At 44.1% G+C, this 26,323-nt stretch overlaps 8 protein-coding genes across 8 annotated transcripts; 2 read left to right on the top strand and 6 right to left on the bottom strand.

Annotated features, from left to right (window-relative positions):
• Positions 1–457: 457 nt before the first annotated feature.
• EAE98_012168 (uncharacterized protein) lies at positions 458–2,872 on the bottom strand (the record flags this gene model as incomplete). Its single annotated transcript, XM_038959793.1, has 3 exons — positions 458–2,082; positions 2,260–2,573; positions 2,661–2,872. The coding sequence occupies 3 exons, from the start codon at positions 2,870–2,872 to the stop codon at positions 458–460; spliced, it is 2,151 nt and encodes a 716-aa protein (XP_038803828.1).
• A 1,627-nt stretch (positions 2,873–4,499) lies between these two features.
• Positions 4,500–5,603, bottom strand: EAE98_012167 (uncharacterized protein; the record flags this gene model as incomplete). The annotated part of the gene is made up of 1 exon (XM_038959792.1): positions 4,500–5,603. One exon carries the CDS (start codon positions 5,601–5,603, stop codon positions 4,500–4,502), a length of 1,104 nt encoding a protein of 367 aa, XP_038803827.1.
• A 1,645-nt stretch (positions 5,604–7,248) lies between these two features.
• On the bottom strand, positions 7,249–8,592 carry EAE98_012166 (uncharacterized protein; the record flags this gene model as incomplete). The annotated part of the gene is made up of 2 exons (XM_038959791.1): positions 7,249–8,103; positions 8,155–8,592. The coding sequence occupies 2 exons, from the start codon at positions 8,590–8,592 to the stop codon at positions 7,249–7,251; spliced, it is 1,293 nt and encodes a 430-aa protein (XP_038803826.1).
• A 1,296-nt stretch (positions 8,593–9,888) lies between these two features.
• On the top strand, positions 9,889–11,115 carry EAE98_012165 (uncharacterized protein; the record flags this gene model as incomplete). Its single annotated transcript, XM_038959790.1, has 3 exons — positions 9,889–9,921; positions 10,018–10,162; positions 10,274–11,115. The coding sequence occupies 3 exons, from the start codon at positions 9,889–9,891 to the stop codon at positions 11,113–11,115; spliced, it is 1,020 nt and encodes a 339-aa protein (XP_038803825.1).
• A 630-nt stretch (positions 11,116–11,745) lies between these two features.
• Positions 11,746–13,648, bottom strand: EAE98_012164 (uncharacterized protein; the record flags this gene model as incomplete). Its single annotated transcript, XM_038959789.1, has 5 exons — positions 11,746–11,837; positions 11,934–12,737; positions 12,784–13,193; positions 13,243–13,497; positions 13,548–13,648. The coding sequence occupies 5 exons, from the start codon at positions 13,646–13,648 to the stop codon at positions 11,746–11,748; spliced, it is 1,662 nt and encodes a 553-aa protein (XP_038803824.1).
• Positions 13,649–17,338: 3,690 nt separating this feature from the next.
• Positions 17,339–21,951, top strand: EAE98_012163 (uncharacterized protein). The gene is made up of 6 exons (XM_038959788.1): positions 17,339–17,679; positions 17,750–17,953; positions 18,034–18,079; positions 18,128–18,183; positions 18,240–21,237; positions 21,292–21,951. The coding sequence occupies exons 1-6, from the start codon at positions 17,677–17,679 to the stop codon at positions 21,684–21,686; spliced, it is 3,702 nt and encodes a 1,233-aa protein (XP_038803823.1). The 5' UTR covers positions 17,339–17,676; the 3' UTR covers positions 21,687–21,951.
• A 548-nt stretch (positions 21,952–22,499) lies between these two features.
• Positions 22,500–23,608, bottom strand: EAE98_012162 (uncharacterized protein; the record flags this gene model as incomplete). The annotated part of the gene is made up of 2 exons (XM_038959787.1): positions 22,500–23,191; positions 23,248–23,608. The coding sequence occupies 2 exons, from the start codon at positions 23,606–23,608 to the stop codon at positions 22,500–22,502; spliced, it is 1,053 nt and encodes a 350-aa protein (XP_038803822.1).
• A 1,277-nt stretch (positions 23,609–24,885) lies between these two features.
• Positions 24,886–25,969, bottom strand: EAE98_012161 (uncharacterized protein; the record flags this gene model as incomplete). The annotated part of the gene is made up of 4 exons (XM_038959786.1): positions 24,886–25,247; positions 25,313–25,672; positions 25,740–25,841; positions 25,909–25,969. 4 exons carry the CDS (start codon positions 25,967–25,969, stop codon positions 24,886–24,888), a joined length of 885 nt encoding a protein of 294 aa, XP_038803821.1.
• Between the last annotated feature and the right edge of the window lie 354 nt (positions 25,970–26,323).

The raw sequence follows: 26,323 nt of genomic DNA, 5'->3' as shown, positions 1-26,323 counted from the left end.
GTCTTCATAGCATCGTGATGAATAAGTTGAAAGTTCGGGATGGACTTTATCTGATGTTGGTCTCGGCATTGGTAGTGGTTGGCGTACCTCTAGGGAGATTTTCGGGTTATCTAGGTCTAGGCTAATACTATGGGTACAAGCAGTAGACTAGACAATCGTATCGTCATATTAACAGCATTGAAGAATCGAGAGTGAAACTCGCTGATACAATTTTACATTGAGGTATAAAGGCTCGTCTAATGGCGAGTTTTCTAATCTATCCCAAGTTTTCTCCAGCTCCAATTCCAATTCTAACGCTCGTCTGGACAATACACGCTATTTTTACAACTTTTAACTCCCATAACAAGATACAAAGAAAAACAAGAATCTAATAAGTAATACAAACCGAATTTCTGGCATCCGGTAGCATCCATCTCTCAATCCTAACTATGATCTTCCCTCTTCCATCACCTCACATCTACACTTCCACTCCCAATTTATTCAAAGCTACTCCCGCAAAATGTCCCCCCACAACCGGCCTTGCGATGAAATGGGCACCAAAGTCTGCTAAGTCTGCTGTCGTTGTATCATAGAAATCCGTCAACGCTACTCCCGATTCACTCATTCCCACAAACTTTGCAACATTTCCTATCATTTCCTTCTTCGTTTGTTCCGATGCAATGGATGCACACCAAATATTCCAATCACTTTTTGTCCATCCATGTCTCGAATCTAGTGGAACACCGTAGGTGTTTGTTACTGAAGGGTAGAAGGTGGATTGCATGTCGTAGATCGATTGAGGGATAAGGTTCAGAGAGAGGAGTTTATCTGGGAAGAGATTATAGAGCAGAGAATAGGATGAAGAATTAGCGTAATTGAGTGAAGTATGGGCAAGCATTGGTGAAGAACTGGAAGAGCTCGTAGAGTTGACGACTGCGAGATGTATCCACTTTTCCACATATTCCTGAGCAATGGAGCTGTAATTTGTCGAAACATTAGAATGACAGGTCAAAGAAGCAATTTCCGCCATGGTTTTAATCCCAATGATACCCTTTAATGCCAGATTTGTCTGATTAGCCAGTTTGCCGGCAAAATCATCTGTGCTCAGTTGATTCGCCGGAATCAGCGCGGAAGCAATCAGGTATTGAGTCCACTGATCCAAGATTTCATAATGATCATTTAAGAATTCTGTATCGTTAGTAGCGCGGAAATAAGAAAGGGACATGATAAGCATGTTTCCGCACTCTTCTAATGGCATTTCTTCATCATTCCCCGCGGAGTGACCAGTAGCATTAGGATAGGCGGAACCGAGATCGTGCATACTGTAGGCGTTGGGGTAGCGACCTGTTTCTTGGTTTTCAAATAAAGGCTTAAGGGCTAATTTAAGGAGAAGTGGATTGGTGTAGAGAAGAATCGGGTGCATTGGAAACAATACGTCGACAGTTTGAACGTTGCCATCGGAGGATATCTCTTTGACGAAGAGGTAGGGGTTTGAGGAACTGCCTACGAGTTGAGTTGCGCCGAATGCTTGTCGTGCGGATAAGGAGGTGATAGTTAAGTAATCTTGGCCACCAAAAGCAATAGAGTCTCGCCTAATCATCTCGTCGAAAGTGTCGGAGAAGCTGCAGGATGTGTCCCATTCATTGTAGAAAAATGATAATGCATCGGTATCACTGGCAAAATATGACGTCCATAAGGATGGCAATGTGGTATTGCCACCGCTTCCATCAAATTGAATTGCATCTTTCTGGGCCAGTCCCAACACAAATACTACCTCCTGAGCCGTCGTGTACAAATTTCCAAAATTCTTAGCAAAACCAAACGTCGGAAACTCGTCATTTATCGCTCGATAATTCCAATCTTTAGTATTCGGAAGCTTTCCTTGACTTTGGAAAGCAGCACGAACAACTTTGTCTGCTCCGGATTGATAAGTGATGTTGCTGTTGTCTTGAGTGGCCCAATACCAATATCCCCATTCGGCTTGCTCATTGATTTCAGTAAATGCTAGTTGCTCTTGTCGATAGACTCTATGATATGCAACTTTATCATCTGTCACTCCATAATCCCATTGTGCCGTAGTACTTCGATCACCCGAAACCCATTCTGAGTGTGTTAGTCAATGGTACAGTATAATGAGGATATCCAGTGGTCCGGACAGAATTCTAACAGTGACCAATTTACAATTGCTCAAATGCTTTGGAAGAATGATGTTCTCGGATATCCACTTCTCTGACCGGACCATTGGATACCCTGTATAGGGTCTGAGAATAGATCACTTACCAGCCGAGATATCTGCATACACCGACACGTCATGAGTTTTCCCATCTGTAGACACCACATCCACATGCAAATAGGCCATAGTCAAAGATTGTTGTTTCAAATCTTTCGGGTTAAGAGGTGACAAGAACGTAGCCGTCAAATTGATCTTTCCTCCTACGTCAAAAGTAAAAATACTCTTTGTGGAGGTATATTCAAAAGACGTCTGCTCTGCAGATTTGAGTAGAGTTTTATTGTCAGCTGCGTAAGGATATCCCATCCAAGTCAATGGTTCACCATCTACCCTTACAATTCCTGTCATTCCCGTGATCTGGTTGCTAGAAAATCTAGATTAGCCTAGCTGACTGGGCAACAATAGGCAGTTGAAGAAAAACTGTTATATCGAGGGATGGGCAAAAACTTACTGCCAGAATGTACTCCATCGCAAAGCCAGACTGTTGCCATTTTTATAATCAGTAGCATTAGTTCCAAAGATTTGCCAACTATTCAGATAAGGCGATTTGACCATCAAAGGAACAGCAGGCGGCCTCTCAGGCGTGAATGTCCCTTGAGCATAACCTTGTGTGATAGTTGTCGAGAGAACGGCTAAAAGAATGAAATTAACAGAAACCATCATTATGGCAGCATTAATACAAGAATAATGATACAAGTAAACGCTAGAAATGTATATTGAATTTTAGAGGGCCAGAGAAAAATATGAAATGCTTGGAGTGGTGAGTTTTAAATGATTGATGTATTGAGAATTCCTTCTTGATATCTAGCTACTGATAATCGCGAGCGATCCGCGAAACTAGCAATAAAATATCGATTCTCAGAAGGTAGCAGTAAGAAAGAACGAAGGACCCAACAAAAAGCCCACTAAAACTAAAGAGCCAAAAGAAGGAAGGAATGGCAGTGTAATGAGTGTAATGAATGTAATGACACACTTCTGTGCATCCAGTTGTAAAGGAAATTGAAACAACAATCGATTGGTATTTTTGTACTTATAATTCATCTGCCTTAGCAAACTCGGTCACTATACGTACGGACTCATTCCTAACATATACAGGAACTAATGGACCCCCATCTCCCACCAAGAAGAAGGGCCCTGCCCGCGAAGAAGATCGAATAAGCCTAGAAGCTGACCTTAGTGGGGAATATAAATGGCAATATGCTTCATTGCCTTCTCAAAAGGGCGGCTATTCTGAGCATGCCGGCCTGGGTACCTGGAATATATGGAATCAAATCCATGAATACCTTCTTAGGAACCGTGTAAATCGAAGCGCTGTACCAGGCTGGCACGGGTGGTTGAAGATCTGATTTGCGATCTTAGATCTGCGCTTGAGCTGAGACTCATGATGTCAAGAAGTGGTTGAAATGAACATCATGACCATGACATAATGAGCTGCTGGTGATTAACCTTAGCATTTCCCATCGAAAAATGGAAACGAAGCCAATCTTGGATCTGAGAAATGGAACACATATCTCATAGAAGCGGTCAACTCAATCAGGTATGCATAGCAAACTAAGCAAGCACATTCGAAGGAAGAAAGATTGGCGGTAATGGTGGTCAAGCACATCGGAAATTCGCTAACCTTATAAGAAGGATCTGGTGGGTCAAAGTCTTGGAAAGCATCATCCCATTTTCTCGCTTCTAATTGGCTAGCTAGCATTGCTAGGCTGCGCTGCCCACCTTCAATCTATTTTGATGCCAGACACAGCCATCGAAATGCCTTGCTATATATTGTACAGCCTCAAGACAGCTGGCAAATATGAATGCAGTTTTAATATCCAAAAGTGAGAGAATTATATCTGATTCACGAATTTAATCTCCACATCTTTTCTCCCTATCCATGAAATACAATACCTTAAGCTTAATGGACTCGAAAAAGACATACGGGAACATTTTTCTTCTAATTCACGCATAAAGTGTACATGGAGAATCAATTTTACTATCAATCAAGTCATGAATGTAAGATACAATGACTCTTGAAGTTCGAACGAAGGACTAGGGTTGGCGATTCGATCAATTTAGACTCAAATTTAAGACCATTCCTTTCGAGAATACCTAGTTCTTCTCCATTATGTGTAGCCCTGTAGCCCTGTAGCCTTCGTGATTATCTATCTTGAACTTTTTGTACTCGCTCCTATCATGCCATAGAAAGGACGTGAAGATAGCCATGCAGTATATCGTTGACACTGAACATATGGTTGTGTTGCATTTCGTATTGGAGAAGTGCAATCCCCTTCCGTAATATAAATCATCATAGTTGTTTCAGCCATTCAGCTGCTGCCTTCACAGAGTTGACTGCTTCCTTTTCGAATCCAGTAATATTTCCAACCAGCAAAATATCATGACTCGCAATTTCCTCACTATGAAAAGCAATCTCATTACCTTCTATGCCCTTCATTCCGTCTGAGAAGTCCTTGACTTGTTCAAGCAAAACCTCTTGCCCATTGCCTTGGATCCACATTGGTGTCTTTGTGTAGAATGGATGTTTTGCAGGACTGATCCATTCAGAGTCCATGCTGACTGGACCATCTTTGGGACAGTAGGAATTGGCTCCCCAGATCGCGAAATTGGCAGGAATGTAATCTGTAAATCTGTGTGGAGATTCATACAACACTTCTGGAGTAAGAGTCCTTGCAAGATCAATCCAGGGAGACCACAAAAGTGCCGCTGCAGGACCAGGTGCATCTGTAACAGCAAGATATCTCAACAATGCCGCAACGATATTGCCACCTGCCGAATCTCCACCGACGATAATGTTGGAGTATTCAATCCCTAGATCTCGGAGATAGTGGAGAGCTGTGACAGCGTCTTGAAGCGCGGCAGGAAAGCGACCGTCAGGGTTCGAAGAAAGTCGATAAGAAACCATCAACGTCTTTCCGATATGTTGAGTCAGAAGATCGGCCGCATACCCAGATTTTTTAGGCCGACAGTCACCAGTGACAAAAGCTCCACCATGAAAATGAAGTACAACCTTCTTGGTTTTATCCTCATCGGCGTTGTAAGGCGAGGGATACCAATAGCCACAAATCGTTGCAGGTTTGATTTCCTTATCATCACAGATTCCCTTGTAAACTCCTGGTATGGAAGATGGCTTGATTGGAACAAGAAACCCTTCTTCTTTACCCTCTGCCTTTATAACCAAAGGCGTGGAGACCTGTACCATAGATGAATGCCAAACAGCAGTTTTCAGAGCGACAGCGGCTACGGCTTGCTTGAAGCTCCATTTTGGATGCTGTCGATTCGATGAGAATGAATAATAAAAGAGCCAGATGGGCAACTTGACAGCGTTCAATGTGATGGCACCTAGAGCCCAGATTCCCTTAAATGGATGACGCGTGATCAAGTCGGAGGCCATAGCTTGCTTTAAGGTTACAAGAGATGGATTCAAATACAACTTTCCGACAAGAGAAAAGGGAAGTCGGTTTGATTTATTCTTTTGACAGGAACTTCAATCACGTAATGCCTTGGGGTTGCTAATTTTTGGCTAGCTGTTGGCTTGTGTATCCATGGATGTGTTGGTGAGTATAATCAACAGTCGGACGTTCGGTTAAGGTTACATGATCAAATTGACTACATATTGAACTAGTGAACGGACTTCATTGGCAGTGCAGTGAGACTTGATCTGACTAGAAGTAAATCATCTATTTAGCTCAACAAGTGCAAAGAAATTTCTGAACAATGATTCCCTTCGTGTGAAAAAAAGGGTTATCCTGCACAGGTATCTCTGTATCCATAAACCATTTCTCCATTAGTAAGTTGAGCTGGTGCTCAGGTTCCTATACTTCTTCTAGTCATTTCACAAAGTCGCTTTCATGGCTTGTAATATATTTACAGAGATTCAATATAGCTTCAAAAGATACATGTGTCACTTCCACCTAGGAATATCCACAGAACACAATCATCAAGTAATTTCTACTTCTTGAGTCCTCCCCTTTGAAGATATGAGATAACTCGTTTCTCAATCCAAGAGAGTACACATCATTTACCTAGTATTATCTCATTTTAACGTCCTCTACCTATCACCCTTCCTCTTCCCCTTCCTCTTCCTCGTCTTCCTTCTCTTCCCCTCTCTCCTCCCCTATCCTTTCCCCCCTAAAGTCTACAAACAACCTCACTCCCACTTCCAAATATCTTCCCTACTCAGCCTAGCTGAAACTTCACTATTCCCTGTTCCCCGCAAACAAAATCCCAATCCCAACTCCCATCTCCCATCTTCCATCCTCAATCCAACAACTCACACTCATCTCCATGAGCCCCTATCCACAATCACCACCCAATGCACCGGCTCAAAAGCATATGCCATACCCCGTAGTCTATGCACCAGCCTGCAATTACACGTCACTCGCATACCAAAAGTAAATAACTGAGAGCAAATCGAAATGAATTCCTAGGCTCTCAAGTATGGTTACCTAGGCACCTACTCGTAATACTCAAACCTATCTCATAACTCTTCCTACCACTCTAAGCTCCATAGTAGATTCACAAGAATCCTCGTCAATAATCCTATTAATCACTAGTCATGTCTAAGCCTGACGTGCAAAGTATCGAGAAGAAGATCCAAGATCCAAGATCAAAGTGAATAAATAAAACATCCTCCTCGCCTAGGTGAATGTAAGCACAGAGAACTTGTTCCAAGCATGTAAACACCCGTCGAATTTCTCCCACGTTGCTAGAATACTCCACTTGTACCCCGATTCCATACTTCCACACTTCATCTGCACAGCTGAATACAGCACACCAGTCACATATCATCAATCACATTATCTCAAAATAGGAATTCATAACTGATTTAATTGACTCCCAACACCCGATGTAAAGCGCTTAGCTTAGTTCAACCTGGTTCAGCAACGCGAGCAAATCTTGAAAATAAAAATTAATCATGAAAATGTAAGAAGAGTGAATCAATGTTCGGGAATATTCCCCATAAATTCATTTATCCGTGATATCGACACTTTGCCCCCCCAAAGAAAAGTTTAAAAAGCAAGAAAATTCCCAAAAATCTAGCTTAACAATTGTTCAATGGCTCCCTGGACACTTCCTCCACTTCTTCTTAGAGCTGCAACATTTCTGTCAAAGTCGAAGAATCCCATATCATTTAACTGCCTGAGCTGATCGGCGTACACTTCTTCAGGTGGTCTGGTATCTGCTGGAGCTGCAGGTGCACTTGGGGCGGCAGCACCCATTCCGCCCATACCGCCAAATCCACCAGCGCGAAACATATCTCTGAATGTTCCATTTTGCATCATTTGCATTGCTTCTTGGAATTGTTCCGGTGTGAGTTGTGGCATTCCTTGATAGGGGTTAAACCCCGGAGCATTAGCCGCTTCCCCAAACAGCGAGGCAAAGGGATTCGGCGGATTAGCATCAGTTCCAGTTGATGGGGTTCCCCCGGCAGAAGCGGGAGGTGGGGGAGTTTGTGCTGGAGTATGACCCGCGGCTGCTGCTCCTGGTCCACCGAACAATGATGCGAATGGATTATTAGCACCTCCTGCAGCAGGCATTCCAAACATATTGAAAGGTGGTACACTGGGTTGACCACTTCCGGGTGTGCTCCCTGCTGCACCAGCGGGTGTAGTGTCAGTGACGCCTGGCGCAGGAAAGCCGCCAGCCCCTCCACCTCCCATTTGTCTTCTCATCGCAGCAGCTTGTCGAATGGAGTTCGGATCCGTAAGCATGTTTCTGAACATAGGTGATTGTAATATCTCGCGCGCGTTGGGTATATCTCTGAGCATTGGAGTATTTTGGATCATCATATTGACAAGGTCCGGGTTGTTAAGAGCTTCGTTCATCGTTTGACGAACATTGGGATCATCCATCATTTGAGCGAGCGCATCTTCACTTGGTGGCGCACCCATCTGCGAAAATGTTAGTTTAGAAAGATTGCTCCCAGAAATGGGCATACGTACACCACCGTCTGCGCCGAACATTTCAGCACCTGGAAGACCCATGTGGCCTGCATATCGAGCACCTGTCAAACCAGCAAGAGGATTATTCGCGGTTCCGGCAGCCATGTTCGTTGGGAGACTTGCTGCAGCGCCAGTTGCGGCATTGGCAGCAGCATTGGCAACGTTGCTTTGTGCGCTCTTGACCATATGTATCGTATTGTTAGGCTTAATCTTATAAGTGCTCAAAGGTTCCTCATTCTTCATAACGCGACCGGAGTAGATTAATCGTTGACGATCTACTGGAATCTTTTCGTAATCATCTCCAGCTAGCTTTGTCTTTAGGTCGAGAACTGTTGCGGTCTCTGCCATGGTGATTGTGTGATTTCCATCAGAGGATGTCTTGACCTTGAAGGTGATCTGAGAATCGCCCTCGGGCGCAGTTGGTGTCTCGTCTGACATTTTAGTATTTTGGATGGATTTATGAGTTGACTGGTGGAGATTGAATTGGATCTAGATATCTGAAAGAGTCAGGTAGGTATGGTTGGGGGTTGTTTGTTGGATTGATAGTTGAGGTGGTTTGATGTGTGTGTTAGGTAGGTAATCGTAACTATCCATATATCATAGGCAAATATTAAGTGAGGCGTTGAGGGGTGTGGCTATGGCTCAGATGACGTTCGACGGTTCAAAGATGGCTGTCACTACTAGGTAGGAAATTTCGAGAGGAACCTTGGAAGGATAATTGGGAGAACGAGAAGGGTGAATGAGGAATAGAGAAATGTGGTAATAAATTAATTTCCCTTAAAAATCGATAGACTCAAACGGTTTCATCTACAATACAATTCATTATTAATTATTAGCTCTACACCTGGGCATCGTATAGAAGTTCGTATATATACCCTCACACGCCTAGGTAGGTGTGTTGTGTGACTGGTGACTGACTGATGACTGATGACAATATCTTCCATGGAAATCTTTTGGCTTCTGACTACTATCTGGGTAATGGATATCAAAGTCAAAGTAATTTCCAGGGCCATAATAAGGCACAGTCATGCAAGGGCCGGCCCAGCGCGAGATCTAAGTACCAGTGTCGAGTAGGTAGAGTTCCGCCTAACCCCTTTCCTTTATCGAGCAGAACACCAGGAAAGTACATCAGATCACGAAGAGAAGCTAAATCAAACAACCACGTATCTATTTATTATTAGTAATATCTTTCTTCGCAGATTCTGCACAGTGTTGCCTCTGTTTGGACTTTAAACTTAATATCCCGCATTCATCGCCAGTGAGGTCTGCTTCTCGTTGAATTCAACATCTGGACTCTCGGTGATGTGAGCTAGAAACATAATTTGGCATGAAGCCAAGTGCACCCACCGGCCAGGTAAGATAAGAGATGCTGAGCTCGGAGATTCACTTATAATATTCATGCAATGGCAGCAGATAATTGAAATCTGCCTTCTCAATACTACCGGTACGACCGGGCAGGAAGCAACCTTCTTGATAGACTTTCAACTAGGCCAGGTAAGGTACCGACCGAGCCATTGATCTTTAGTTGGACCTCGGCTCGGTCCCCGCGTTTATAGAATCCGGGGATCCTTCAATTTCATAGCTTACCCACTTCAAGACTCCTCTTACTCTTACATACAAGTCACTCCTCTCTCTCCTTCGACCTGTTGTTTTATATTATATTCACTCAATTCAAGAAACAACTCATTTCGAACAAACAAAACCATATCTATAACCTCTAAAACAACCTACAAGATGCGTGGAATTCAGATCAAAGAATATGTCAAAGTAAGCTTTCAGAGAGAGCCCCCAAGCTTTCATCTCCTGTCTCCTTCGATATTCATGTATATCTATGTAGTATACTAACCAATGGTTACAACACAGGGACCTCAAGATCTTAAAGTCACGGATTTGCCTGATCCAGTACCAAACCCCGATCAATACTTGATTGAAATTCATGCCACCGCTACCAATTTCTACGACCTGCTCCAAATTCGCGGGAAATATCAACACCAACCTCCTCTACCTTGTAAGACATTTCTTCTATCTGCCCATTGGCAAAAGATTTAGAATCCATAACTACTTGTTCTATCCAATCTCCTATTTCAACCCTCCAACCATTCACTAACCCCCAACCTAGGGATTTCCGGCTCAGAATTCAGCGGCACCATTCTTTCCACACCCTCCTCTTCCTCATCTCCTAAATACAAACCCGGCGACCGCGTCTTCGGCGCCTCTCAAGGTGGCTATGCAACTCTTGTCTGCGCCCAAGAAGCTTCTCTCTACCCCGTCCCCGACTCCTGGTCTTTCTTCGAAGCAGCCGGTCTCTTCGTCACCGCTCCCACATCCTACGGTGCCCTCGTCACACGCGCGAATATAAAATCTGGAGACTATGTCCTTATTCACGCTGCAGCCGGTGGAGTCGGTCTTGCAGCCGTGCAGATTGCAAAGGCATTTGGCGCAACTGTTATAGCTACCGCTGGCACGAAGCGAAAGTTGGAGGTAGCGCGAGAATTTGGCGCTGATCATGTTATTGATTACGGCGATGCTTCTTGGCCCGATCAAGTCAAGAAACTAACACCAAACAACAGAGGTGTAGATATCGTATTCGATCCAGTGGGTCTAATCGACAAATCGACAAAATGCATACGCTGGAACGGACGACTCCTTGTTATCGGATTCGCAGCCGGAAATATCGAGAAAGTGGCGATGAATAAGGTTTTGTTGAAGAATATAAGTATAGTGGGATTACACTGGGGAGCATATGTGCAGAACGAACCGGAAAAGATCCAAGAGGTATGGGAGGGTATTTTCAAATTGATCAAAGAGGGAAAATTTAGAGGAACCGTCTTTAGGGATAGGGAGTTTGTGGGGCTGGAGGATGTTCCAGGAGCATTGGAGAGTTTAGGGGGGAGGGGGACATGGGGAAAGGTTGTTGTGAAGGTTGAGAAGAATGGAAAAGAGGGGAGGAGTAAGATTTAGACGAGGGAAGGGAAGAAGAACAGGTGGTTGGATTGCAGATGAATAGGGGAGATATGCTATTAGCGAGGATCTAAGGGACCGTAGTGCACCTTTGTATGTGTGTTATACAGACCGAACTAGACTACATGACCGACTGCATTACTAAAGAGATATGGGATGGGTTATTGGAAGTTGTCTTGATAGAGAAGAAGATACTTCAAATGAATTCCGGGCACATAGATTGAAGAGTTACAGTATCAGCTCACAGAATTTAGAGTATGCAAAACAACTAATCCAAGATTTTTAGGACAATTGCAACGAGCTCATGTCGGATGACGGTTCATACACACATCCTCACATCCCATCACTATTACATCACACGCTGCAAGAGCAGCTAAAAAATTGTCTGTCATAGATAGTAATATTCTCAATTATTCATTCAAAAGTTCGCTATCTACAGCCATCCATCCAGTCATCCATCATATCAATAAATACCTAGTAGAAACAAATGAATCATATCGTATCCCAAAAAAATCCGCGCCTGCTCCCAGTTTCCATTCCCATTCATAATATCCCAGAATAATTCGCGAGAATTTTAATATCTCTTCGACTAACATCCACCCATTCTTCCTAACGATCCCCATGGAATCTCTAGAAATGTTCTTTCCAAAACGAGAAATTGACATCGCGAGTCGTCGCATTCTTACATGCTTTTTTGATGGAGCGGGCTGCTACGTTTGGTCCTATTCAGAATGTTAGTATCCATGTTCAAATTAAGAATGTATCGGAAAGGGTATAAGAGGAAAAATGAAACAAAACCACAACAGCACAAAACATACCACAAAAGTAAACTCCAATATTAGTTTTAAAATCTCCCTCCAAACCAGACATATATGTTTTATCCATGATTCCATCCCTCATTCCCTCGAACAATTTTGTAAAATCCGGTCTACCGAAATTCGTCCTCGATTTCAATTCAGTCAATGGATCGACATCCGCACCAACACTATTCAATACGATATTTTGCGCCGTATCGATATCCAATTTTTGGGTCAAGTAAGTATGGATACGTAAAAATTCTTGTCCATCATTACCGGGTTGTGATGCTGCTTCTTGAGATTGTGCTTCCAAAGATGAAAGAAGGACTTGGAACCATTCGAAGGATGTAGTATCTTTACAAACCCAGATAAATTCTACTCGACGAAGACGTTCGGGAGGATTTGTTCCGTGACGAAGATGCCAAATGTTTTTGAGGATGGATGCCCATGGCGTTACACCGATACCAGTGCCGATGAGGACTGCGACTTCATTCTCGAAGACATCTTCGGCGGGAGCACCGTAGGGACCATCTATGCGGATGTCGGGCATTTTTTGACCGTTTTCAAGGGCAACTTCGTACATACCATTGGGATCCACACCGTCGTAGAGCTTGGCTTGTGCAGCACCAGCTCCGAGGGCGTCTCCGAGGGTTCGAGTGAAGTCACCGACTTGACGGATGTGAATAGAGATGTAGGGGTCGAATGGACATGATGTGATGGTGAATGGATGCCACTGTTCACGGGAAACAGATGGGACATTGAGGAAAAGCCATTGGCCTGCCTTGTACTTCATCGATGGCTTTCTGAATTGAATTTCCATGGCATCTGTAATTTGTTAGTTTTGAATGACGATGGTTAGGATGTAACATACCATATGGATGACGAACGACTCTAACAATTTGAGTTTCTCTTCTACTTCTGATTTCGCGATACACACGCTCAAGGAAGTAAAGTCCACCACCCCAAAGCTCCCAACGCCATCCTTCATAACCTAAGCAATGTCCCCAGAAGTTCTCGCCATCAAATGGAGAGAATGGGTCTGCGGTATCACGAACGAAACATCCCGTAGCGTGTGTGTACATTCCAAGCAAGAATGGAATAAACAAATGATGCGTGTACCAAAATGTTTCAAAAGATTGTTGTCTAATCTTAGCATGCGCGGTGGTATACATCAGCATCATGCATAGTAACATGATATGACCTGTGATACCGCCAGCTTCGGTATAGTGAATCTGAATTGCAGTCACAGGTCTGATTTGAGTTTTTTCGACGTTGAAGAAACTAGCTGAATGTTAGTATTTGAGTAAAAATGGGACTTTGCAGCACTTACTTCACATAGTGAGCAGCTACATGAAATATGGTCCAGAATAATAACGAGTATGCTACTTGTCGATGAAACCATTGAGACTCATCAAGTGGTAAGAATTTGACCTTTGGTCTAATGTATCTCAAGATATTGCGGCACATGGGCAATAAGATCAATGCAACATCTACAGACAACACCAGACCGGCACCTCTCGATATCCATACTGAGAATGTAAGAGAGTTCAAACCCGCGAGTCTAGGGTCACTGGCTTGCTTCCACCTGTATAACTTATTAGCAGGAAATAAAAGATATGTTGAAAGGCGACTCACCATCCAAAAGCAAACAGGCCAATGTGAAAGCCATGGAAGAGGAAATTAAATAGCAACTTGGTTCCCCGAGTCTGCTCCTTCAAAAATTGTACAGCCCCCATCTTCTCTATATCCAAATATCCCCAAAATTAAAGGTCGTCCAGCGACAAGATCGATGAAGAAGGTTGAGTGAACCCGTTGATCTTTTTATGATTGACAAAAGGAACCAAACTTTTCGACCCCACGTAGAAATATTAAATGATATATTTTCCAAAAAGAATGTGTAAAAAAAGAACGTTCATGAAAAGAAAAGAATGATCTGAGCCAGCAGCCAAAAGCTTGGAAAGCTTGGGGAGAAAGTTTGGAGAGGGAAGTCTTGTTCTTCTACAACGCCGAGGAAGGAGAAGACAAAAGCTAGGGTTTGTGGGCAAGCCTGGAGTAATAAAGGTTGCTCGTTAGGTCTACCACACTAGTCACTTTGATCCTTTCAATGACGGGATAGGTATGTTGTGAGAAAGTCTTATTTGGTTCGAAACCAACGCTCGTACAGCCGTTTGTTGCGGGCGCAAATCTAAGAATTCGGATGACAGGTTTTCCTTGAAAGATCCTAGTAAGGCTATACGATGATATCTGATTTTCCTTTCCAATTTCCTATTCGATATGAAATTCAAGGAATGATCCCGTTGATAGGTACGAAAATCACCGTATTTCGAGAAATGCCATCCGAGCTTTTTAATCAAGTAGGAGGAGATGGGATGTAACAGTGCGTTTCGCAAGGTACAAGACGGTCTCAGATCGATCCAATATTTTGATAATCGGAAGCAGGCTATGGTTTCGTATGGCACGAAGGATGGGAAGATATCAATTGAGCTTGTATAGTAAAACTTTTCTGATTGAGTTGAGACGGATGTTGTTGCAAATAACCCCAGAAGCATTAAAGAAGCGATGAATGGTGTTGCAAAAATATCCGATCTTATCTAGACGTTTGAACAGGGGCTCGAGAGGCGAATAGATAGATTTGTCTACCGTCCGTCTTTTCTTCGGAATATCAATTGATCGATCAGGAGAATTCAAAGGATCAAAGGAATCAAATCCGACTCTCAAAAAAGATTGAAATATGAATACCAAGCAAGGTAGATGCTGAATCTTTGGATCATGAGTGAATAAATTTCATGAAAGAAATAGAAAATGAGAAATCAAAGTCGAAGTCGAGGTTTTCTATATTGAGAATGGCTACTGTCAGTCTGTCACCCGTCTCTGGATGACAAGGGTATCGAGCTACCCCAGGCGCTTGACAATCATATTTAATTGGATGAAAGTATTGATAGAAGCAGCACTTATGCACGAGTCCTGGTCGTCTGCATCAATCCATCTGGTACCTCAATCCACAGAAGGTCTCTTTCTGGGTTTTTACCAGAATAGCTCACTTGGATCCACCAACCTAAGATTCCATACATGAGACAGTACAAAGCACCTTCACCGCAGATAGATAGTAGATTTAGTTGGATGTCTCGAGGATGTCAACTGTTGTTGTGTCGAATCTTTTTACCCTTGTTTGAAGATAAGGTGCGATGGGGTAACCCTTCTCGGCCGAATTTGTCATTTATATACGGATGGGTGTGCAGGACGGGGGAACTATGGAACTTGATTTTGTGGTGACATCGTTCATGTACTAAACAAGTATATGTAAGGCTACATTGGGACGATGTAGTCAGTCGACCTCGTAACCATAGGTCTATACCAGTCAGCCTTTGCCTCAATCATTTTTGCATCACAATGAAACTTTGTTCAAATAGAGGATTATCGCACGAAGCTGTCATATATGGCTAGTTGAGCTAAACGTTGGGTCCCGGGCTGGTAGGCATGTAATCGAGTTTGGGTCCATAATTAGGGCTGGACAGAAAAGTGACCATGGCAAAGTCCATATTACAGTCAGAAGTACTCGTAGTGCGATTTGATATGTAAGGTTAAATGGTATCTGTGCATTCACAAGTATAAGCAGCCAGGTATTCATACACGGTCATGGAGTGAAAGTGCCATCCGAACTTCGATGTTCGTCCAACTACTCGTACTTCAGTGTCATTCGTTTCCCGCCATTTCGCCGTTCCTGCAGGTCCCAAAATGCAAAACCTTATCCTGGCCTGGGTGATACTGAAGTCACGTGATGGCAGCGGTTTCACAGAGGTTTGTAGCAGAATTGTTGGCGAAGGGGCTGACACTTCACCTTAGTTCATTGCCCCGGACTTATATCAAGCATGGACTATCAATCCAAATCTGACTAGAAGGCACAGTACAAAGCACCAAACCAAAGCCAGCCATGCGTGAGTGTCATTTGCCTTATCGGCGCAGTATTCGTGGAAGAAATCATGACAAAAAAATCGGAGTTCTAATTACAGTCTATTGGCAAAAGTACCGACTCCTGTGTAAATTTGTACCGATAAAAGTAACCGGCAAAACGATTTTGCCAGATTCGAGGTCGGAGAGCCGAAATTCTGTGTCGTTTCACAACTGGTTTGGAAACAGTCTTTCGTCAACAAGTGCACGTCCATCTAAGGGTCGCCGATGAAAGTATGTTCCCTGTGACTTTATTAACCATAACTTAAGAGATGGAGATTTTGCTTCATCGACAAAGGTAGCATACAACGGAGACACGATGTGCCGATAATAACCTGTATATAGATTTGAATTCGAGACTTGAAGTGGATCAACATCTTCTCTCGTGAATTCCTCAGCATCGGCAAAAGGGCATAAACACACAACATGACCACAGGCGCATTTTCCAAGCACTAGAGGGCATCAGCGATCTTTGGATTGCCATGTGCGAAAGAGCTGAAAGTTCTAGAATGCCAAACGCGTTGTCGTTGATAGAGCGTAGGAACACCACCAGTTACGTGTATCCGCTGTAGATAATGATACAGATCCCAATGTTTGCCCGAAAAACTCCATACACAGCAGCCAGTCGTGTGTTGAGGAAGTTGTAACTCGATGAATACTCGGTCACATTTGGTGTGGCTATAGATGATATCTGGACCCCAAGAATACTGTAAATCCTTCTCTTAGCACAGACAAGTCTAAAGACAATACTGGTTCTTCCCATCGAGAAAGAACTGCAATACTGGTAGCCCTTTTCACTGAGATAGATGACTATCGATGGCCGTCGTTCGTACCAAATCTTACATGAGAATGCAAGACTGTATTTCATAGTGTTGCTTGAGCAATGCGACCATGATGTAATTTCCAACTGTAAGATTACAAACTTGGGTTAGAGTTCAAAACCAGGAGAATTAAATTTGTGGCAAACACACTTGTATATGCTGGATCGAATCTTCGCATAAAGAGAAAGAATAAATGAAATGAGCAATTGGAGGGCAGCAATGCGGGAGTCAGAAGCTTTTATCCAATGCCAGAAAGACAAGAACTCTGAGAGCACCAAGAAGCATGGAACAACCACATTACACAAGAGCAGGCATAACTCGCAGTAAGTTCCGTTTGAAGTGATATCATGGAAACCAATGTTTCGCCGAGGACTTGAATGGATGGATGTTTATTTTTGGTTGTCTATCAAAGTATTAATAATTTGCCAAGTGGATCAAATCGATGCAACCAATGTTATAACAAATGCCACGTTCCCCGTGGGCTCCATATGTGCTCCATCACCAGCACGATGACATGTAAAGCTTGAGGTTAGTGCTACTCTTTCAGATGTGTAAAGGAATGGAGTTTCTTCGTGTATGGAGGTAAGCCGATGTCAATTCCAGTCTTTGTTGATGCTTCGTAAGTTTTCAAAGCGGCGAAAGGCAAAGAAAAAGGATGCGTGGTCAAGAAGGCTGAGTCCACTAATTAGGAAGTTTAAAGCCTTAAGTTTTACCGTTCCGATTTAGCGCTTGTGAATTGGAACGGGCGTTTCGTAGCGAAGCCGATCATCTATCTACAAGTGACGATTTCGAAGTAATTATTCACACTTGACGATATACCAACTGCCAAAATCTGTGCATTGAGCGTGCGATTCTGGTCTTTTCATGATAGGCTCTTGCATGCAGTTTCTTTCACTTTCGCTGTGCTAAATATCATTCCTTGAGATCTACTGTCATCAGCGCGGACCGTTGCGCCTGTAAGGGGGGTTGATAGCCAGGGTCGACTCAACTTCAAAATGGTATGGAACAACAAAGGCCTTCTTGCATCCTTCAAAAAGTTGGCATAATTAATAATATCTATTGGAACAGGGTATCAGCCGTCGTCCGAAGGGGAACAATAATGCCTCTGCCGCAGAGAGTGCCCCGTCGGGGAAGCCGAATATCCAGAAGGCCCAGTTCGACACAACCAAGAAGAAGGAAGTTGGTGTGTCAGATCTTACTTTGATCAGTAAGGTCTCTAATGAAGCAATCAACGAGAATCTTAAGAAGAGATTCGATAATAGGGAAATCTATGTATGGCCTCTCTTCGCGACGAACGAACACGGGATTTGGGAGGGCTCCCGAGGAGGACGAGTACTAACAGTTTTACGTAGACATATATCGGGCATGTGCTTGTTTCCGTCAATCCTTTTCGAGATTGTGAGTGAAACATGACTTCTTCGAGTTCGCGCATCTAACGCTTCACAGTGGGAATATACACAGATGCAGTCTTGGATAGTTACAAAGGCAAGAATCGGCTGGAGGTCAGTAAACACCGAACCCACACATTGGATACCTGCGTTTCTAACAGATATCTAAGATGCCACCTCATGTCTTCGCCGTTGCCGAATCTGCCTACTATAATATGAATGGTTATAAAGACAATCAATGTGTTATCATTTCAGGAGAATCTGGAGCAGGAAAGACAGAGGCAGCAAAGCGAATCATGCAATACATAGCCAATGTTTCTGGAGGCAGCAACTCATCCATTCAGGAGATTAAGGACATGGTTTTGGCGACGAATCCATTGCTAGAATCTTTTGGTAATGCGAAAACATTACGAAACAACAATTCCTCTCGTTTTGGAAAATACCTCCAATTGCAGTTTAATGCGCAAGGAGAACCGGTGGGCGCGGATATAACAAATTACCTTCTCGAGAAGACGAGAGTAGTCACTCAGATCAAGGACGAGCGGAATTTCCACATCTTCTACCAATTTACAAAAGGGGCGTCGCAGACATACAGGGAGAATTATGGTATTCAGCAACCGTCGCAGTATCTTTACACAAGCAAAGCCGGGTGCTTTGATGTTGATGGAATTGATGATCTTGCCGAATATCAGGATACTTTGAATGCCATGAAGGTTATAGGTTTGTCGCAAGCTGAACAGGATGAGATATTCCGCATGCTAGCTGCTATCTTGTGGACTGGAAATATTCAATTTCGCGAAGATGAAGATGGATATGCTGCAGTTGTTGATCAATCAGTTGTTGACTTCCTGGCATACCTGCTGGATTGTGATGCAGGCCATGTTATTCAAGCTATCACTATTAGAATTCTTACTCCTCGGAACGGGGAAGTTATCGAATCACCCGCGAATGTTCCTCAAGCGCTAGCCACGAGGGATGCTCTTGCTAAAGCAATATATAACAACCTTTTCGATTGGATCGTCGAGCGTGTCAACAAATCCCTTACTGCTAGGTCGGCGACGTCGAACTCGATAGGTATTCTCGACATTTATGGTTTTGAGATTTTCGAGAAGAACAGTTTCGAGCAGTTGTGTATCAACTATGTCAACGAGAAATTGCAACAGATCTTCATTCAGCTAACATTGAAGACTGAACAAGAGGAATATGCCCGGGAACAGATCCAATGGACCCCAATCAAGTACTTTGACAACAAAATTGTTTGTGATTTGATCGAAGCTACAAGGCCACCAGGTATATTTTCTGCTATGAAAGATGCAACCAAGACAGCCCATGCCGATCCAGCTGCATGTGATCGTACTTTCATGCAGGCAATTGGCGGAATGTCGAATCCTCATCTTACTCCTCGACAAGGCAATTTCATTGTCAAGCATTATGCTGGTGATGTGAGCTATACAGTAGAGGGAATTACAGACAAGAATAAGGACCAACTTCTCAAGGGCTTACTCAACCTGTTCGGACAAAGCAAAAATCAGTTCATTCATGAATTATTCCCCCACCAAGTCGATCAGGACAACAGAAAGCAGCCTCCATCTGCCGGTGATAAAATAAAGGCCTCGGCAAATGACTTGGTGGCAACATTGATGAAGGCAACACCATCATATATTCGTACCATCAAGCCCAATGAGAATAAGTCACCAACGGAATACAATGAGAAGAATGTTCTGCATCAAGTCAAGTACCTTGGTCTACAAGAGAACGTTCGTATTCGTCGTGCCGGATTTGCATATCGTCAAACCTTTGACAAATTCGTTGAACGATTTTACCTACTTTCCCCTAAAACTTCTTATGCAGGCGACTATATATGGACAGGAGATTCAAAAACTGGAGCAATGCAAATTCTGAAAGACACTAATATACCTGTTGAGGAATATCAAATGGGTGTGACCAAGGCATTCATCAAGGCACCTGAGACCCTATTTGCCCTAGAACATATGCGAGATCGCTACTGGCACAACATGGCTGCCCGTATTCAACGTGTGTGGAGAGCGTTCTTACAAATCCGAATCGAAGCCGCCACTCGAATTCAAAGGATGTTCAGGAAGAAGAGAGAGGGTAAAGAGTTTTTGGAATTAAGAGAAAAGGGTCACCAAGTTCTGCAAGGGCGCAAAGAGAGAAGAAGATACAGTCTCTTAGGTTCAAGACGTTTCATGGGTGATTATCTTGGGATTGCAGCAACCACAGGACCTGGATCAAAAATACGCGGTTCAATCAATTTGCCAGCTAACGAAGTCACCCTTTTCTCCTGCCGTGGTGAGATTCTCGAGACAAAATTCGGTCGATCGAGTAAGCTTAGTCCTCGCATCTTCATCATGACGAAGGCAAAGTTCTATATAGTTAGTCAGCAGCTTGTAAATAAGCAGGTTCAAATTGCTGTGGAAAAGGCCATTCCCCTCGGAGCTATCAAATTCGTTAGCGTATCGACTTGTCGGGATGATTGGTTTTCCCTGGGCGTTGGCTCACCACAGGAGGCGGATCCGCTTCTTACCTGCGTTTTTAAGACCGAACTATTTACACATATGCAAGGAGCAATGCCTGGTGGCGGTTTCAATCTTAAAATAGGAGACTCGATCGAGTATGCCAAGAAGCCTAACAAAATGCAGCTAATCAAGGTGGTCAAAGACTCTCAACAGGCTCAAGATCATTACAAGAGTGCGACTATTCACACCCAAGCAGGCGAGCCACCCAATTCGCGATCAAAGCCTTTGCCGAAAGGCAAGCCTGTCGCGCCGAAACCATTCACCTCAGGGCGTCTTATCAAGCCTGGAGGACCAGGAGGACGACCCTCAAAATTGACGAACGGAAACCGACCAACACCTAAGCCAGTACCCACACCAGCTGCAGCAACAAGGCCGATACCTGCGCCGGTACCCGCGGCCAATCCTATTGCAGCCTCTATTCCAGTGCATACAAGGAATCCTTCTTTACAACCAGCACAATCTACAAGAGCTGTGCCCCCACCTCCTCCACCCGCCCCACCTGCTCCTCCCCCGGCTCCAGCATCGAAAGAACCTCAATACCGCGTTCTCTACGAATTTGCTGGACAAAGTGCCAATGAGTTTTCTCTCAAGCAGGGTGAGATAGTGACTGTTCTCCAAAAGGAGACAAATGGTAAGCTTAGTCCATTCATTATGTGACAATGCCAATTAAACTAATAACGAACAGGCTGGTGGCTCACCAAGAATGTCCGTGGTCAAGGCTGGGCACCTACTGCTTACCTCGAAGAAGTTGCACCTCCACCACCACCACCTGTTGCCTCTCGTCCAACACCACCACCTCCTCCTGGACCTCCGAAGATGAACGGTGCAAATGGCGCTGCGGTTCGCTCTAAGCCTACTCCGCCTGCACCACCTGCCAAACGCCCAGTAGCGGGTAGGAAACCAGCCCCTCCTCCCGCACCCCGTGATTCTGGTATGAGTATTTCTAGCAATGGAAGTGGTAACAACAGCGGCCGGAGCACTCCCACTCCAAGCTTGGCTGGTGGTCTAGCTGAAGCTTTACGAGCGAGGCAAAGCGCAATGCAAGGAAATGCTAAAAAAGAAGATGAAGATGATTGGTAAACGAGGAATCAAGCGATATCATGTGATAAAGGTTCTTGACTGATGGGGTGGGATAAGAGAAACGAGACCGAAGTATATGGAAAGCAGATAGAATGAAGAAATGAAGTGAAACTATTGTTCTTTACGTGCAACTTGGCGAGGTTAAGGGGCGGTCTTTTCTACAAAACCCTGCGTTCGCGTTGATACGGGATTGGTCGCATGCATTGTGCTTGAGAGCGTTTTCTGATATAGACAGATAGAGATCGCTAGTGTTATGGTCTGGGGGGAAAGACAGGGGTGGGTGGGACAGAGGGTTCTCCATAGACAGAAAGGGAAATGATTTATTTGTATACAAGTTTTGTTTTCCACACATAGTTCAATTCAATTTGATTAATTTGATAGTATAAGTACATTTGTTTCTTGGCTTTCTAAGTGAGGATAAGCTATAGGGGTGGGGAGGTTTGATCTACCGTTGAAATGGAAAGGGGAGCAGGGAATAGGGTTACCGAGTGAGAGTGAGCAGCGGTACGTTTGTGAAAGAGGAATTTCTTAGTGACAAATGCCCACTCTCGTAAACTATGAGATGCTATTGCTAAATCAAAACCAGTAGTTGGCTACTCATTCATGACGTCTCATGCCGTCTTCACCCCCACTAAAAACCCTACTCTACCCCCATAGAGATCAAGGAAAACCCAATACCCCAATATGCACGCATGTAGTCCTCAAAATGCCCCAAAATTTCAGAAGTGAGCCGGAAGCCCCACACACAAGCCAAAGAAACGTATCCATCATAATCATAGTCTCCATTTCTGCATAAAGAACAGGAAAAAAGAACTAATTACGATCTAATCTTCGTCTCAAATTTCTCGTCCGACGCATCAACTTCTTGTACTTGTGTTTCTTCATCTTTAGCTTCCGCTGTCTCTTCACACTAATAGCCCACATTGTCGCTCTCTCCCGGCGACGCATTCTAGAGCGCTCTAGATAACTTCTGGGTGGATCTTCGGATACTATAGGGCCGCTTTCGGCTGTATATGTTACTTCACCGGCTGAATCCGTGAATTCGGTGATCGCGAGGAGGGTGTGGTAGGTACGTTGCTGGGGGAGATGCGCTTCCGCTTGCTCGGCGGCGGCTTCTGCGCCTGCTGCAAGAGATTCCTCTGTACTCATTGGAACGGGCGCGGGTGGAGGAGAAAAGGGTGAGTATTTACGAGCGAACATTGAACGGGGTGATTCATTGACGTTGTCGAGATGTTGAACGCGATAGGAATCAGCGGTGATGCCAGCGCGGAGTTCATCTGTCTCTTCGTTCCATCGATCTTGGATATTAAGTTGCTTGAGGGAGCCTGTGGCAGAGTCAAGTGTTTGAAGTGTATTTGATAGAGTGGCTATCACGTCTTGCGATTTATTCGATCGTGTTCGTGGGGCAAAGATAGCGGCGAACGCTTCGTCAGTAACGGCTTTAGGGAAGTTCATAGTGAGGGATATAGGTCTGTGTAGGGAGAAGAATGCGGAAGCGGCAATTTCTGCATTTTATAAGTTAAAACCTTTCCTGTGAATGTTTGAAAGTGTGCAAACTCACGATTCGGCGCAATATGACTGGTACTAGGTACGCTGGGTAGATTGTGCATGGTATCGGCTTTGTTCGCAGACCCGGTTGAAGCATCCTTTGCCTTTCTTCTCCCCCCTTTCGCAGCTTTCTTCTCGCCATCAGGTCTTGCTTGTGATGGAGATGCAGGAACCGCCTGTCCCTCTGTTACTCCCTTTGATCCATCTGCCGGACTGGAAGGTTTCGACGAAGAAGAGGAGGATAATCTCCGTTGGTGGGAACGGAAAGAGAGGGCTTGAGAAGTAGCAGCTCGTGGTGCGACACTATGAACAGGAAGGATTATCGGTAGCGGCGGTGCTGTTAAAACAGCTCTTCGAACGGAAGAGGAAAACATCCTTTCTCACGATAGGTGTCGAGGTGGGTTCTGGTCGATATCCAGAAGATATTTGAATTGAAAGTCTTATCTTAGTTTCCTTGTTCCAAAAGGTTACGAGACGCGCTAATAATTAGGCGCTGGCGTCAAAGTTTATTCACGTGATAGCGCTGCGCTACTCTAGCCAGCGCGTCGATCCAACGTTTACGATGTGAAGTTGATTGAGTTTTTTGGGGGGGAGAACGGGGTGCCATGCAAAATGTTGCAGAGATCTACTCGATCAGGAAATATTCATTGATTTTACGTCCATTTTACCCCATAAATGCCCATCCCTTCCACAACTAATGAGCCTAAAGCCACAATTTCCAAAGCTAGATATGGCTAGTGGGAGATGGTCAAAGTATGATAATATCGGAGCAGTGAATCCACAACTTCATGATGGAAGTATCGGACCTATCCATCTACCAGTAGAGTACCTGTATATACTAGACTCGATTACTCACTATTTCCTGCTGGGTTGAGGTAATAAAGCGAAAGTAGTACTTCGCCTTCAGCCACATACATTTGACATTTGCACAAGTTCATCCCGTGCCCGCACTAACCTATATAGCTTTGATTGTGCCAGCTTGATAGGGATATTCTGATACAGTCATTTTGTAGCACAAAGTTGCTTGGTAATTTCTAGGCATGTGAAGGTCACCTTAGTATTGCGAAAATCTTGTATTCTTGGGATCGAGGATGTTTGCAAATTGTGAGTAGAGTAGAGTTGAAATTGTTATATAAAATCGAGGTATAGTTCAGTACCTATCTTAACGAGACGACATGGCAAAGCGCCAACACTCAGCCATCGTGCCTTTTAATCAGATCTATTGAATCCAAAAGAGTAATCCAGGAATCCGCCAGGCCCATCTCCGCAAACCCGCTCACCCTTCAAAGAAAAGTTGGACACAATCGAAAGGGCCAAAAGAAATCCATCGGACATTGTATTCTGATAGCTCAACGGGCGATGCGTGCTATGGAAGCAATTCCATCATCTTCTGTGAGAACAATGGCTCAACAAATTCTCTGACAAACATTTATCAGTCTGACGCTCCAAGCCAGCTATCAACCCCCGGGCCTCTGTAATAAATCACATTGTTTCCTTAGCCACATACGCACAATAACTGATCGAAAAATTTCAAGTCGCTTTAGCTGCTAAGTATTTCATTTCTTCATTCATCAAAATCATGCTATCATAACATATCATAAACTATCCTCCCAGCCGAGCACCTAGACAACCATTCGTGCGAACAATTCCCTTACATGAATTTACTTGCCAATCCCATCAACCCGCTCATTCCACCCGAGTTTCCACCACCCTGACTTTTCAAATACATCTTAAGAGCCATTTCACCAGCTTTCTGAACCACGCTCTCCTTAGAAGAATCAGAAGAGACGTTTCCTTGACTGCTTTGTTGATCGAACAATTTACTGGCTTGTGCCATTGCCATTCCAACGAAAGCGTTCTGAGAGTTTCCGGACGAGGAGTTTCCAGATGAACCACCGTTGAACATCTTGAGTGCTTGCATTGCGGCGGCACTACCCATACTAGATGAAGATGCCGAAGAACCGCCGGAAGAGCCGCCACCGCCGTAGAATTGTTTGTGGGAGTTGACAGCTTCTATTTTTATATTGTTAGTATGATTTTTTGGATTAGACATTAATAGTGTAGTTGAAATGACATACCTTCTTCATCGACATCCTGATTACCGATGTTTTGTTTGTTTTGGCCCAAGTAACCCAAAACGCTCGAGAACAAGTTAGAATCTCCAGAATCACCGGCATGTTCTTGAGCATGATGAGCTGCGCCCTTCAAATCCTCATCATCGGCACCGTATCCTCCACCGCCTCCATATGGGTTATTTCCACTTCCTCCATATCTCTCATCGCGACCGCCGTGACGGATTTCTTCTTGTCCTCCTTGTCCACCGCCTCCGTAATAGCTTTGGGCTTCTCCGCCTCCTTGGCGACGGTCTTCGTTAAAGTTTCCGCCACCGAATGCTCCTCCGGGTCCGCCTGCTCCGCCATGCTGGCCTTCTCTTCTTTCTGTGAAAATTTGTAAGCTTGTACTTTGCATATAGAGTAGCAAAGGAATGGATATCGGAAAACATACCTTCACCGCCATATCCGCCGCCTTGTCTTCCCTCTCCGCCGTATCCACCACCCTGCTGTCCACCATAGCTCTCCTCATCCCTGCGGCCATGTTCTCTTCTCTCTACAGATCTGAGTCAGCGTGTTCCATCCTCAAGCCCGCTCCCCACATTCAAGACTGTAATTCTTACCTTCACCTCCATATCCTCCGCCTTGTTGACCACCGTAGCCTTCGTTTCCGTAGCCAGACATGATTGCTATTGTTTGATTTGAGTTTGGGTTTGTTTGGGAAATGCTATAGAGACAATACTGTCAGTCAAGAACTCAATAAGAGAAGATGTATTTGTTTTGTTGAGGTGGCTTGTGCGGGGTAATGTTGGAGCTCCGTAAAAGCTTTCGCCGAAAGACCACATCCTGATAATATCTCTAGATCGGAACTTACTATTTGAGGTTCGTAATAAAATTTCTTGTGAAGTGTCAAAAGGAAGAGTGGTATTTTGTGTACAATATTATAGCAACAGAAACAAATCGTTAAAGTAGGTACGCAGAGGAGCTTGTTATATTTTTTAACCCTGAAATCTGGATCAGCAGCGCTGGATTTCAAGG

This window comes from Botrytis deweyae (assembly GCF_014898535.1).
Source record: "Botrytis deweyae strain B1 chromosome Unknown BDEW_060, whole genome shotgun sequence".
NCBI classification, from domain to species: Eukaryota; Fungi; Ascomycota; class Leotiomycetes; order Helotiales; family Sclerotiniaceae; genus Botrytis; species Botrytis deweyae.
Note: the sequence above shows the minus strand (reverse complement) of the source record. Positions and strands in the feature narration are given on the sequence as shown.

Excerpts from the sequence above, each read along its gene's own strand:
- EAE98_012163 (XM_038959788.1), top strand. Across the intron at positions 17,954-18,033 it reads TCGATAATAGGGAAATCTAT|ACATATATCGGGCATGTGCT; the intron begins GTATGGCCTCTC and ends AGTTTTACGTAG. Across the intron at positions 21,238-21,291 it reads TCTCCAAAAGGAGACAAATG|GCTGGTGGCTCACCAAGAAT; the intron begins GTAAGCTTAGTC and ends AATAACGAACAG.